General features: G+C 40.8%; 1 protein-coding gene across 1 annotated transcript in view; it reads right to left on the reverse strand.

Annotated features, from left to right (window-relative positions):
- Positions 1–1,366: 1,366 nt before the first annotated feature.
- Positions 1,367–14,509, reverse strand: part of SLC2A13 (solute carrier family 2 member 13) — a 177,548-nt gene continuing 164,405 nt past the window's right edge. Inside the window, exons 8-10 of the mRNA XM_040412421.1 lie at positions 13,743–13,861; positions 12,132–12,284; positions 1,367–2,242 (exon numbers count right to left, since the gene is read on the reverse strand). Coding sequence (XP_040268355.1) covers positions 2,016–2,242; positions 12,132–12,284; positions 13,743–13,861 — 499 coding nt within the window. The 3' untranslated portion in view covers positions 1,367–2,015. The remainder of the gene's footprint in view (positions 2,243–12,131; positions 12,285–13,742; positions 13,862–14,509) is intronic.

A 14,509-nucleotide genomic window follows, 5' to 3' on the forward strand; every position in this document is an offset into this window, starting at 1 on the left:
TTTAAGGGAGCAGCGGAAAGGGACAGAGGACATTAATGAAAGCTGTTATTATAAGGTAATTACAGATCTTTTGACAATCATTGACAGACTAACTCAGGTATACATGCCTAGCTCTACTAAACTAGCAAATAAAATAAAAATATATAATGAACACAACAGAAATTGAAAATCGTACGTTTAGAGATATTGCTCCAAGGGGTAATTACCTCTATACATACAGGGGGAAATTTATTAAGACTGGCGCTTTCTGTGCCTGTCTTGATATCCCCTGTGCTGCCAGAGGATGCACCTAATTTATGAGGAGGAGCACACCTCGTCATAAATTAGACGCATCCTCCTGGAATCCCTGTGCCTAAACAGAAATCTATGACAGCTCAGAGCTGCCGTAGATTTCTGGCTTCATTTATGCCAGAAATCTGGAGTAATTAAAGCTAAATTTGTCTCTGCGGCTGGCCATGCCTCCTTTTAGAAAAGTGGTGACTTTTTAACGCCACTTTTCAGGCATAAAGGGAACGATAAATCTCCCCCACAGAGTCCAATAAAGTACTGTATGACACAATTTTATTTTTACTGTCAAATTCATACAGAATCCAACAGAAGACCTCGCTTGGCATCAGTCAAACATGGTGGCGTCATCTTCCTATATGGCTGCACTTTAGTGTTTCCATCCTAAATGGACAATAATATGGCTGTGTGCATGAGCCCTAAATCTCATGTTAATTCTTCACAACTGAACTGGTGATCAGTTTACACTGCTTCTCAGGTCCACTGTGGATGTCCATCATAAGTGAACCATTCCTCTAACAGAAAACGTATGTAAACATATTCAATGCTACATGAAACCTGTTTTATCAGATTTCATCCTTGTAAACAAACTAGATTTCGCTGCTACTTGGCACACAAAATATAATGGCGAAACAATTGGACATGCTTGGGTTATAAAAATGCAACCTTGACTGTCGTCAGAGAGTTTCAGTTGTGCTTTTTTTTAGGCTACTTTCACACTAGTGTTTTGGCTTTCTGTTTCTGAGATCCGTTCAGGGCTCTCACAAGCGGTCTAAAACGGATCAGTCCCTAATGCATTCTGAATGGAAAAGGATCCGCTCAGAATGCATCAGTTTGCCTCCGTTCAGTCTCCACTCCGCTCTGGAGGCCGACACCAAAACGCTGCCTGCAGCGTTTTGCTGTCCGCCTGATGAAGCGGAGCCAAACGGATCTGTCCTGACACACAATGTAAGTCAATGGGGACGGATTCATTTACTCTAACACAATAGAAAACGGATCCGTCCCCCATTGACTTTTAATGGTGTTCATGATGGATCCGTCATGGCTATAGAATACATAATACAACCGGATCCGTTCATGATGGATACATGCGGTTGTGTTATTGTAACGGAAGCGTTTTTACAGATCCATGACTGATCCGCAAAAAACGCGAGTGTGAAAGGAGCCTTAGGTGTTGGTCATTTGACACATACTTGGAATGTTACTAGTATGCAGATATTACATTTGTATTGGAATGTTACAGTTTGATTTTCACCATATATATATTACATTATATATAAAAGTTCCAGCCAAACACCGTTCATATATTTATAAAGCATCAAATGATGATTTGTATAATAATGTTTTTGTGCATATCCATTTGATCGTGTGCATTTCTGTTTAAATTGAAGGAATATAATCCTATTCATGGCATCAACAAAAGGAAGACTTAAAACCGAGTATTAGTAAGATTTTTGATAATTACAGATCTATCCAGTATCTTTATATTTTATCAATTCAGTATATACTGTACAGAGCTGGGGATGAATGCATTTGTAATAACACTATGGAAAGAAAGCAAGAAGAAACAAAAAGATATCTGAATTTCAATCACTCAATTGTCCTTCCAGATCAGTAACAAATAGGATTTCAGTTGAGAGAACCAGACCAGAAGCAGGACTGTGAGGTCACCTATAGCTGTCCTTCTCCAGAAGGCTTTTAAATGATTAGTATGCATCTGCTGAGGAAAATTATTCCACATCAGAAGCATCATTGTCAGAAAGATGATAATTACTTCCCTTTACGCGAATATATTCTATATACCTCCCCTCATCAGATTCCGTGGCACCACATGTACAAAGTCTGTTTTCAAATAAAGATTCAATTTCCTCCAGCTTCTTTCCTTTCGTTTCCGGTAGGCAGCCATAAACGAATATGAGTCCAACAGAAGCAAAGCCTGCATACAGGAAGAATGCTCCTGTAAAATAAAATTATACATAGTTAATAATGAGCATGGATCGCATGCATCACACAAGAGCCATCAACGTAATGCATCACAGCAATGAAGCAAGCCATAGATTTTCTCACTTATGTTTGAAGAACTTCATGTGATGATGGTCTAATCAGGAGTTGTTTCATAAGAGAGTTTCTGCCATCTGAAGGCATTTGAAATTGACTGACACGCGCTATTTAAAAAGGTTTTACCATGCTCCTCTGAACAAATTGGGAGAAAATAACCCAGAGTCCCCATCGCTGCCTACAAGCTCTGTTCTACCAACACCAACAAGTGCAGACTAAGGCTCCATTCACACGTCCGCAAAATGGGTCCGCATCCGTTCCGCAATTTTGCGGAACGGGTGTGGACCCATTCATTCTCTATGGGGACGGAATGGATGCGGACAGCACACAGTGTGCTGTCCGCATTTGCGGTGCGCGTCCCCATCTTTGGGTCCGCAGCTCCGCAAAAAGATAGAGCATGTCCTATTCTTGTCCGCAGCTTGCGGACAAGAATAGGCATTACTATGGGGGCGCCGGGCTGGTGTGTTGCGGACCCGCAATTTGCGGGTCCGCAACACACCACGGACGTGCGAATGCAGCCTTAGGCAATATCCAACTGGTGTTTTCACACTATGTTTGGTGTATGCATTGATAGCATACCTTTTATTGTTAACTGTATAGTCTGCTGTGCTTTTACACAGAGGCATCCTAGAAAAAAAACTATACCGTGATTAAAACTTTGTCCTGGTCACGTGATGGACACACGGGTCCATGGTTCTATCACAACTTTGTCTTGTAGTAATATAAGCATCTCTGTGATCACCACAAGACAAAAGGCAGATTTTTAACTACTGGAAGAAACAATAAGATTGCTTTCACACATGGTGAAATTCATTTGTGGAAATAGTTCCCCATGTAGACTCAATAAAAAAAAAAAAAAAAAAAATTCACACCGAGAAGGAATTGTTGGAATGGAATAAAACTATTTATGTGTGGATGTAATTATGATTTATGTAAGTGATAACAATATTAGAGTGAAAGAACACGTTGTTGTGCAATTTAAAGGAAACTCTAGTACCCTGTTGGGCTGCCCCTAGCCTGGATACAAGGTGAGATACAGTTGGGCATGGAGACATATAGGTCCTGTATGGTATCCTGTAGCACATTTGCCCACAGATGTTGTAGCTGAGCCTCGAGAGCCTGCACACTCATAGGTTGCCAAAGCTGGCGTCCCAGCTGGTTCCTATAAATGCTTGATTGGAGATAAATCTTGTGAATGGAATGCCAAGGAAGTGTTGCAATCTGGTGGAGACCTACCGGGAAAACCTAAGCTGTGTGTGGGCTAAAATTATCCTGCTGAAAAACGCCAGTTGGAAGCCTTGCCATAACACTAACATTTCCATCTGGGGGCATTTTTTTTTTTTTTTTCAGTGAGTGTATTTCTATGGAGTTTAGGCTAAAAATCTGTGTGTCATGATAGGGTGTGGAATTTGTGAGGCACAATGTCTCCATAGATTTCACTGGGAAACCATAATTTGCAATGAAATTTGCATCAGGATCCATAATAAAACCAGGACCCAAATTTTGCAATAAAATTCGCACCAAGAACCCCATAAGCCTGAAAATATGCACATGTGGATTTCAGTGTGAATTGTTTTGCCACGTATGAAGGCACCCTAGAGGTTCCAATAAATCACTGCAAGTGGATATCTCAGGCACTCATCATGTATTAATATATAAAGCACAGTATACTAGACAACCGTATAACTTTTGACTATAAAATGAATAACATCTATTTGCTGAAACTGGAATACTCCTTGAATGAAATGCTGTTCATAAAGTCACATAACTGATCATATGGGACATGAAGTTCACCAGTGACTACGTGTCAGTTTCACTACATAACAAGCTAGTCTAGTGTTTGTGTTAGTTCTGTGTTCTGATCCATAGAAAACTACATAGAATAGTATATGACATTGTATCCAGCTACACTGGAGGAATGTTTAGGATTTTATTGTCCACTGTGACTATTTAAGAAACAAGCTCTTTGCGGCTATCAGTTGGTGAATGATATATTAAGGGGCTGCTAAACATCCTGAGATATTAACCTCAGCCAGTTTATTGTAACTGTGAATAACATTCTAGGTGGTATTACACTGCTGAATGTTTGTTCCTCCCTCATTCTGTTCTATTCATTACTGGCAGCACATCCCTGATTACACAGAGAGATATGCTGCCAATAATCGGGTATCTCTAATCATGATGAAAGATGCCCAGCAGCAGATGAACTAGCACAGGGGTCAGCAACCTTCAGCACTCCAGCTGTTGTGAAACTACAATTCTCAGCATGCTCCATTCATTTCTATGATATTTCTTAGAAGAGCAGAGCAAGTATGCATGCTGGGAGTTGTAGTTTTACAACAGCTGGAGTGCTGGAGGTTGCCTACCCCTGAACTAGCATTTGCTTGTTCATCGGCTGATCGAATTCTCGATTATATGAGCCAAATTTTGCAAACGAGCGTCCTTGTTCCAAATGATTTGCCGATAATCATGTGGTCTAATAGGCTCTTTAGGATAACGAGATATATTCTCTAAAAAAACTTCTTCAAGGCAGTCCTGAATTGCCTGCAGTGTTCAGAGTGTCTCTCAACATACACATGGTGCTAATTTCTAGATCTGCAAACTATGGTTCAAGCAGACCAAGTCATTTTTATTCACAGTTCAGAAAAAAAACAACTTGGATTGTTCCCAAATTTCACTTTTTTGCTATGACAAGTTTGATGTCACGAGGGTGTCAAGAGCCACACCTGACTCCGTTATACCCGGGGTCAGGAAGTCGCAGCGGGTGGCTGCGCGCTCTATGTATAAAGATAGGGCTGATTCTTAATGGTAGCTTTCTGGGTTTGCCTTGCAACCCTTTTTGGCTCACTCAGGGATCCGTAGCTTCTTCTCCTCAGCTGTTTCTTGTCCAGCAATCCCAACCTCCTTATATTCTTCTCTCCCACTTCTCTGGTTGCCAGATATAGAGCTTCCTGCCTGGACTTCTATACTGACCCACTGGAGCTGTGTAGCTGTGTTCCCTGGTTGTTGTTCCAGAACGTTACCCTCCGGATCCCTGTTGGACTTATGTTGTCTGCTGTTGTCGTCCACCTGGGATTATATGTTTTGTCTGTGTTGTCTGTCCTCTCCTTGGCGTTTTCCTTTTAGTGTCAGTGGTGCGGACTAGTGTTCCCACCGCCCCGTTCACGACGTAGGGCTCATCTTAGGGAAAGCCAGGGTTTAGGCACGTGATCGGCGTACGGGTGAGGAACCCGTCTAGGGACGTCAGGGCAGTCAGGTGCCAGCCTCAAGGTGAGTCAGGGGTCACCACCTTTCCCTCTCCCTTGGACAGGGCCTTCCCATTTCCCTCCCTTTGCGTACGCCGGTCATGACATTTTGAAGGGTGGTCACATAGTTTGCGCTCTCTCTCCTCTCTACAGGAGACATACCGCAATCAAAATGGACTCATAAGGTGGCCATACATATTAGATTGAAGTCGGTTGATGGTTGAAGAGCAGCTGAACTAACATGTGGTGAACATTCCTTTCAGACACGGCCATACACATTTTAGGCAATATAGGCTGTTACAGTTGTTCAAACTGGCCATACATGTTCAATGAAACCAGCCGATGGCTGAAAGATCTTTCTGGGAACATTCTTTCAAAGAAAGATCTTTCGTCCAACTATCGGACGAAAATATTGAACATGGCTGACTGCTTTTTAAACCATAATAATTTATCATTGCTCAGCTAAAACAATCGTTCATTGTTAAATTTCACCCGATGAATATTCTTTTGGCAAAAATTGTCCACTGTGATCAACTTTATACCATAGTCTATCTATTGAGCCTGTCCGCTAAAGTGAGGATAGAGCGCGTGCTATTTGAGCACTTCTCTTCTCATTCTAGTGACTGGTGGTTGTCTCATCTCTCACACCCCCACAGATCAAAATCTTTGATATGTCGCTATGACATATCAAAAGTTTTTTGAAAGCTCAGTGACCCCTTTAAAGCAAAAGTGCCAATATAAAATAAATACCCCACCTTTCTGCTATAATGTTTTACCCCTAGCTTAAGATGTCCGCTAGTTCCTGATGTTTAGACTTCTTTATGGGACCATGAGAGCCAGATCGGACAGCAGATTGCAAGAGCAAGACAATAGTTCAGAGCATATGTGACTGTAATATTTATTGCCCTTCATGCAGATGCTGTATGTACATACAGATATACATTACCCATCACATTAAAATGACCGTGCTCTATGTAGAAACGTCCTGTGCAGCTGACATTTGGCAGAACCAGCAGCCTTCAACACGTTGAGCAGTTTTACAGTTTGCTATTTAGTTAAAGCTGTGTCTGGAAATCTTTGGTAATTACTGCAAATATTATTGTGATCAAACACAGATGTTCATTATATTCATTTATTGCAAACAAAGATTAGCTCCATTGCCAGCCTCTTCTGAAGTTTGTATGAAAGATAATGCAGCAAAAAGGCAGTAAACATGTCTCAATTTCTGAGGATATTTACAGTATTTGTATTGTGCAGCCTTGCTTATTAGCAGGGATGACGCTGCCTAACCACTTTTGGTCATACTGTCTCCAAGTCATGTGCAGGTCAAGGAGCAGCAGTCTCTCTACTTCGCATCTAGGTCCAGCATCTGCTTCGGAGGTTCCATTAGGAGCCACCATAACATATTCCATCAAATTTGCCAGAAATAATAGTGCAGCAGAATTTTTGCTATGACATAACCGGATGGAACCCATTATTCAGAGGAGTGCATCAGGCAACGTTGTTTTCCAACATGTGACGGATCTGTCACTGCACTGAACCCATTTTTCTGCCCCCTATGATGGAACAGAAAAACGATGTTCCTGACTTATTAAGACCAGTGTGCACTAAGCCGGGCTTGATATCCCCTGGGTCATCAGGAGGATGCACTTAAAGGTGTTATCCGGGTAAAGATAATGATGATCTATCCTCAGGATAGGTCATCTCTATCACATCACAGGGGTCCAAGTCCTGAAAACCTCTACAGATCAGCTGTTTCAGGGAGCCCACTCACTGCAGCTCTGGTGAGCGATGCAGGCTCTGGGCAAATTTCAAAGCACAGTGCTGTACATTGTATAGCGTCTGCGCTTGGTATTGCAGCTCAGCCCCATTGACTTGAGTGGGGCTGAGCTGCAACTAGGCCACGTGACCGATGTACGGTGATGTCACTGGCCTAAGAAGTGGCCGCAGTGCTTCTGGAGCGCATGGGCTCTTCTAAGAACTGAGGCTGGGATCTTGCGAGTCGGGCCCCCGCAGATCTCATATTAATGACGTTAGATGACCTAGGTCATCAGTAGTTATACCCAGATAACCCCTTTAATTTATGACGAGTTGCTGATTTCAGCCATCGTTTACACCAGAAAACTGACATAAATTATGATAAATGTTCTGGGACCGATGGCCCTGTCCTCGATAAATCTCCTTTTCAGAAACTGGCAAACGCGACATACACATATGCCAACTGTGACAAAATTTAGTCACAATGGAGGTCATTTATTAAGACGAGCGTTTTAGACGCTGGTCTTAATACCACTTTAGTTGGTGGTGGATGTGGCAAATTTATGCACTGGCACTGGCCTCTACATAACTTTGGCGTATCCACTGCCTGTCTTAATCTATACCACACCCTTGCTGGCGTAGATTTAGACCATTTTCTACAACTAAAACAGGTGTAGAAAATGATAAATGAGACTGGCCTACTGGCCCGGCCCCTACCCTGCCCTTGCTCGCTTTTTTACTATTATAATTAATTCGCTGCACTCAGTGAGAACTTGCAGTTAAAGTGTCAATTTTTATTTTAATTACAAAACATCCAGAATTATGATCCAGTTTCAAACATGCAAATAGTTTTTGTTGAAACCACAGAATCAGATATAAACTGGATGTTTCGGTCTCGCTAAGACCTTCTTCAGCAGAAATAAATCTATGAATCCATGAGATAGGCTGGACGAGGGCAGATTGAGGCGCAAATAACCTTTGTGCCACAATCTGCAACAGATATACGCCAAAAAGTGGTGTATATCTGTTTCTAAATGACCCCCAATGTGTTTAAACAGTCAAACCCGGGGTCTGCAACTTTTATTTTATTTTTTACACCAGGAGATAAACCTCTCCCTCTATTTTTAACAAATGTGAAGCTAACTATAATGTCATGTATGAGCATGACTTTTCCTGTAGTAATGTTCCTCCAAATCACTTTAGTAAAACTGTGACACATTTTTTTCGCTTTTGCTTTAGTATCATATTCTGTATAAAGATAATTGGTCTCTATTACAAAAGGTTACACAGTCACCTAAAAAGCTTAGAGGAATTGTATAAGATGCGCAAGGAGCAAATAATATGTAATTTGTGTATAGAGATACAAAACTAACAGATGATAACGTGTGGTGCTCATGACAACCAGATCCTGACTTTATAATATTCACTTAAAACAGCTGAATCGGATTCACTGCTATAGCAACAGTACGGTTTGCACACTTATTTCTATACTGTATAATGAACAAATGTACAAAAGTGACTCAACAACACTGTGGTCAATACAAAAATGTCAAAACCTATATTCCAGATCTCATTTACTGCCAAAAGGATTCAAAATGGCACTCACGAGTGCTGTGTATACTATGGGACGCAATAGAGCCGCTGCCTCTAATGATCTTACTAATCATGTCCACCAAAGAATTTTTCTGGCTGCTCCATTACAGGAGCAAAACAACAAAAATGATGGAAGTGCCCAATCAGTCAGATGACAAGCAGTGCCTACGATTCCCTTTACTATAATGGGGTCTGTCAGGTTTACATTACGGGGTCTGTTATTTTACCAGACATAATAATGCAGTATTTTATCTAGCTTTCTTAATGGAATCTGCGATGAAGGCTCCTAACGAAGCCACCAACCCTGATGTGAACACTGCGCATGAGTAAGATGACTAAAAAGTTCCTAAAAACACCACTGGAATTACAGGGTTAAACAAGCCTTAACCCCTTCTACCCCGGGCCAGTTTTCGCTCTGCTGCCCAGGCCGTTATTTGCAAATCTGACATGTGTCACTTTATGTGGTAAAAACTTTGGAACACTTTTACTTATCCAAGCCATTCTGAGATTGTTTTCTCGTGACACATTGTACTTCATGACGGTCATAAATTTGAGTCAATATATTTCACCTTTATTTATGAAAAAATCCAAAATTTACAAAAAAAATTGATGTCAATTTCTCTGCTTTTAAAACAGATAGTGATACCTCATAAAATATTTATTACTTAACATTCTCCATATGTGTACTTTGTGTTGGCATCATTTCGTAAATGTAATTTTATTTTTTTAGGACGTTAGAAGGCTTAGAATTTTAGAAGCAATTCCCAACCCACTTTTTAAGGACCAGTTCAGGCTGAAGTTACTTTGTGGGGCTTAGGCCGAGTTCACACGAACGTGTGTGACACGTGCCTGTGCTGCGGCCCGCAAATAGAGGGCCGCAATGCACGATCGCCGGCCGTAGGTCAGCCGCATCGGATCGCGGACCCATTCACTTTAATGGGTCCGCGATCCGGCTGTTCCGCTAAAAGATAGGACTTGTTCTATCTTTTTGCGGAACGGAAGTACGGGACGTAACCCCACGGAGGCACTCCGTAGTGCTTCCGAGGGGTCCCGTCCCGTGCGGCCGTTCCGCGATTCCGGATTAGCGGACCCATTGAAGTGAATGGGTCTGCATCCGTGATGCGGAATTCACACGGAACTGTGGCCGTGTATTGCGGCCCGCGATTTGCGGGCCGCAATACGGCCACGGATCACATACGTTCGTGTGAACTTAGCCTTACATAGTGGAAACCCCCCATAAATTACCCCATTGTACAAAAAACATCCCTCAAGTTACTTAAAACTGATTTTACAAACTTTGTTAACCCTTTAGGTGTTCCACAAAAAGTAAAGGAAAATGAAGATGAAATTTCTAAATTTCACTTTTTTGGCAGATTTTCCATTTTAATCCATTTTTTTCTTGAACACATCGATGGTTAACAGCCAAACAAAACTCAATATTTATTATCCTGATTCTGCAGTTTACAGATACACCCCACATGTGGTCTTAAAACGGATGTAAGGGCACGCGGCAGGGCGCAGAAGAAAAGAATCGCCATACGGTTTTTGGAAGGCAGATTTTGCTGGACTGGTTTTTAGATGCGATGTCCCATTTGAAGCTTCCCTTATGCACCCTTACACTAGAAACTCCCAAAAAGTGACCCCATTTTGGAAACTACGGGATAAGGTGCCAGTTTTATTGGTACTATTTTGGGGTACATTTGAGTTTTAATTGCTCTATATAACGTTTATTGTGAGGCAAGGTGTTTTGGCACAGTTTTTATTTTTTACAACATTCATCTTACAGGGTTGATCATGTGCTATTTTTATAGAGCAGGTTGTTACGGACGCAATGATATCAAATATGTCTACTTTCTTTGTTTGTTTCTGTTTTACATAAAGCATTTTTGAAAAAAAAAATTATGTTTTTGTGTCTCCATTTTCTGAACGCAATTTTATTAAACTTTTTTGCCGATTATCTTGTGCAGGGGCTAGTTTTTTGCAGGAAGAGTTGACGTTTTTATTGGTAACATTTTTGGGTACATATGATTTTTTGATCATTCATTATTACACTTTATGGGGAAAGGTGACCAAAAAATTGGTTGTTTTGGCACAGTTTTTATTTATTTATTTTTACAGCGTTCACCTGAGGGGTTAGTTCATGTGACATTTTTATAGAGCAGATCGTTACGGACGTGGCAATACCTAATATGTATACTTTTTCTTATTTATGTTTTACACAATAATAGCATTTTTGAAACAAAAAAAATCATGTTTTAGTGTCTCCATAGTCTGAGAGCCATAGCTTTTTTATTTTTTGACCGATTGTCTTAGGTAGAGTCTCATTTTTTGTGGGTTGAGGTGCCCATTTGATTGGTACTATTTTGGGGAGCATACTCCTTTTTGATTGCTTGGTGTTGCACTTTATGTGATGTTAGGTGACAAAAAATAGCTTTTTTGGCACTGTTTATATTTTATTTCTTTTACAGTGTTTTTATGCTGGTTGTTATGAACGCGGCGATACCTAATATGTATACTTTTTTTATTTCACTTTAACACAATAGCATTTTTTTAAACAAAAAAATGAAGTTTGAATGTCTCCATGTTCTGAGAGCTATAGTTATTTTTATTTTTTTTTGCGATTTTCTTATGTAGGGGCTCATTTTTTGCGGGATGAGGTGACGGTTGTGGTACTATTTTGGGGGGCATACGCCTTTTGATCGCTTGGTGTTGCACTTTATGTGATGTAAGGTGGCAAAAAATGTCCCTAACACTAATTTACCACCTCTCTTGTAGAGAGAGGCGGTAAATTAGTGTTAGGGACCAGTATGTGGAAGCCACCTTGACGCCTGGTAGATGGGCCTGACGCAAGTTTGATCAAAATGTGCGCTAAGAGCTTCCATTTTTCCATTTATAGTAGGTATAATACCACTTTAATTTAGAATGATCCCCATTTCTCAGTTCTATTGTTTGTATGTGCGCAGCCTTTTTTTTTTATCAATACTATTGTGTCATATGAAGGGGTTAACTGGTAACGAAAGCAAGCATTCCGATGATTAAGAGGAGATCTTGCAGTTTTCATGAGGGTAAAGGCTGCAGTTGATTGACCAGGTGGATATCCTGGCACTGAAATGAATAAAGGCTCTTCATCAAAATCTAGGGCACATATGTTCTGTAAATATGCATGTGCTTCCAAACTGCTGCATTGCTTACCATAGTATGTAAGATACTCTGCTGTGTGTAGAAACGTGAGGGAAATCACGACATTAAAAATCCAGTTAACTCCAGAGGAACATGCATTTCCTGTGCTTCTTGCCCACAGTGGGTATATTTCAGAATTGACAGTCCATGGCATTGGTCCCATACCTATAAATAACACCGCATTTAGTGGAGGAAATGAAAAATCAAACACAAAGGGAAAACATACTTTATTAAATCTCTTAATTGTACACATCTTTCTTAACAGCTAGAGTATTTTTTCAGTGTGCCAGAGAAGGCAAAAACTAATTTACAGGAAAAGATCATGCAGACCCTCACAGTGGACTACACTCCATAGTGGCCACTGAACTCTCATGTTGGCCAGCCTGTAGGCAACATTCAAATATACACAAATGTTTATCATGTGTAACACATCATAAGTGTCATATAATAATGTCAGAAGAGCAGGCAAAAAGACAAAAATCTAAGTATCGGTGCGCTATAAATTTGATTTACCGTTTATACCTGAGATGAGGCAAATGTAAAACATCTAGTATGAACTCTGAAGGAACAAAGGTGGAGATGCCAGCCACTGAATCCATCCATATTAGAGATAAGAGTGGATTCTTTAGAATCAAAATTCGACCATAATTTTTTTTAAATAAAAATTCTAATTTGGCAGAATTTCTTGAGAAAGAATTTGGGTGGGTTTTGAGACAAAGAGAGAGTGTGAGAGAGAAAGAGAGAGAGCAGGAGAGAGCGTGTGAGGGAATGAGAAACTTTTCCAGACATTCAGAGTACTTTAGATTTGGGTAGAATCGATTTGTAATTGATTTGAATTTCATGGTTGATTCAGACCAGGCTTGAATTTAATAAATCTGTCTCTAATTCATATAAAAGACATAATGTCACTTTTTGGCATATTTATGTAGCAGATTTTGTTGCCAAGATGTTTTGTGGCAAAATCTGTCACTTTTCCCGTCTCATGCTAGTTTTGCAAAGTGGTGAAAAAAGGGGCTTCTAATGATCTTAAAGGAAACCTGTCACCGGGATTTTGGGTATAGAGCTGAGGACATGGGTTGCTAGATGGCCGCTAGCACATCCGCAATACCCAGTCCCCATAGCTCTGTGTGCTTTTATTGTGTATAAAAACCGATTTGATACACATGCAAATTAACCTGAGATGAGTCAGAGCTTGAAAATATGACTCTTCTCTTGTCACACAAGTAAGATATGACTCTTTTATGTTAATTTGCATATGTATCAATTTTTTTTTTTTACACAATAAAAGCACACAGAGCTATGGGGACTGGGTATTGCGGATGTGCTAGCGGCCATCTAGCAACCCATGTCCTCAGCTGTATACCCCAAATCCTGGTGACAGGTTCCCTTTAAAGCATGTCACATGGCCGGCCCATCCACCGGCAGCGCACAGGGATTAAAACCAGTGCATCAATCACCGATCCTAATAAATGTCCCCCATAATGTTATTAGAGGGACCCTGATAAGACTTAGGGGATGCTTTTTCTTGAGCTCACAAAAACTTTGAGTTAGAGGAGATTCACTTGTTTAATGGTGGAAACTATGGGCAATGATCACACTTTTTCAAGCTCTCCAGTCTCTTACCAGGTGCAAAGAAAATCAAGTACAATATTAATCCGAAGAGCGCAGTCCATGAATATGACGTCGGGCAGTAATTATAAGCCCAATGTGAACCAGATTTAGATTTGGTTTCATTTGTACATCTGAAAAACAAGTGAATGAGAGTAGTGTTAAATCTGATTTCAGTTTTTTTTTTTTTTTTTCTGGAAGCGGTTTACGTCCTAGAATAAATCTATGCACACAGTTGATACAATGATGACAACGTACCACTGGCTGCAGTACGAATGTACGTATGACATGTGACCACTGAGGCTCGGAACAGGCTGCAGTGGTCAAGTGCCCATACAGTAAATATTTGATGCATCCTATGTAAACAGAGACTGGCATGGGATAAGGAGAGATTTAAAGAGGACCTGTCAGCCCTTCTGACGTGTCTGTGTCATTAAATATTTGGATTGCTTGTGAAATAACAGTAATTCTGGGACATCATTTCTTAGTGCTGACATTGTAGGGTCACACACTTTGACACATGAATGGTAACACCCAGTTGTCAATTTAGTTATACATTTCCAGGATGTAAAACAGAGGACTGGACCAAACATGAGTTACAAGGAAAGAGGCTCCAGAATTATTTCATGAGGAATACACATATTTAGGCCTCTTGCACACGGTCGTTGGGCGGCTGTTCCGTGCATTGGGGACTGCAAGTTTTGGTCCCCAATGCACGGGCAACATCCGTGCGGCGGCCGGGACGGATCGAGACACATTCAACTCGAATGGGTCCGTGATCC

Source organism: Bufo bufo, chromosome 1 (assembly GCF_905171765.1).
Source record: "Bufo bufo chromosome 1, aBufBuf1.1, whole genome shotgun sequence".
NCBI classification, from domain to species: Eukaryota; Metazoa; Chordata; class Amphibia; order Anura; family Bufonidae; genus Bufo; species Bufo bufo.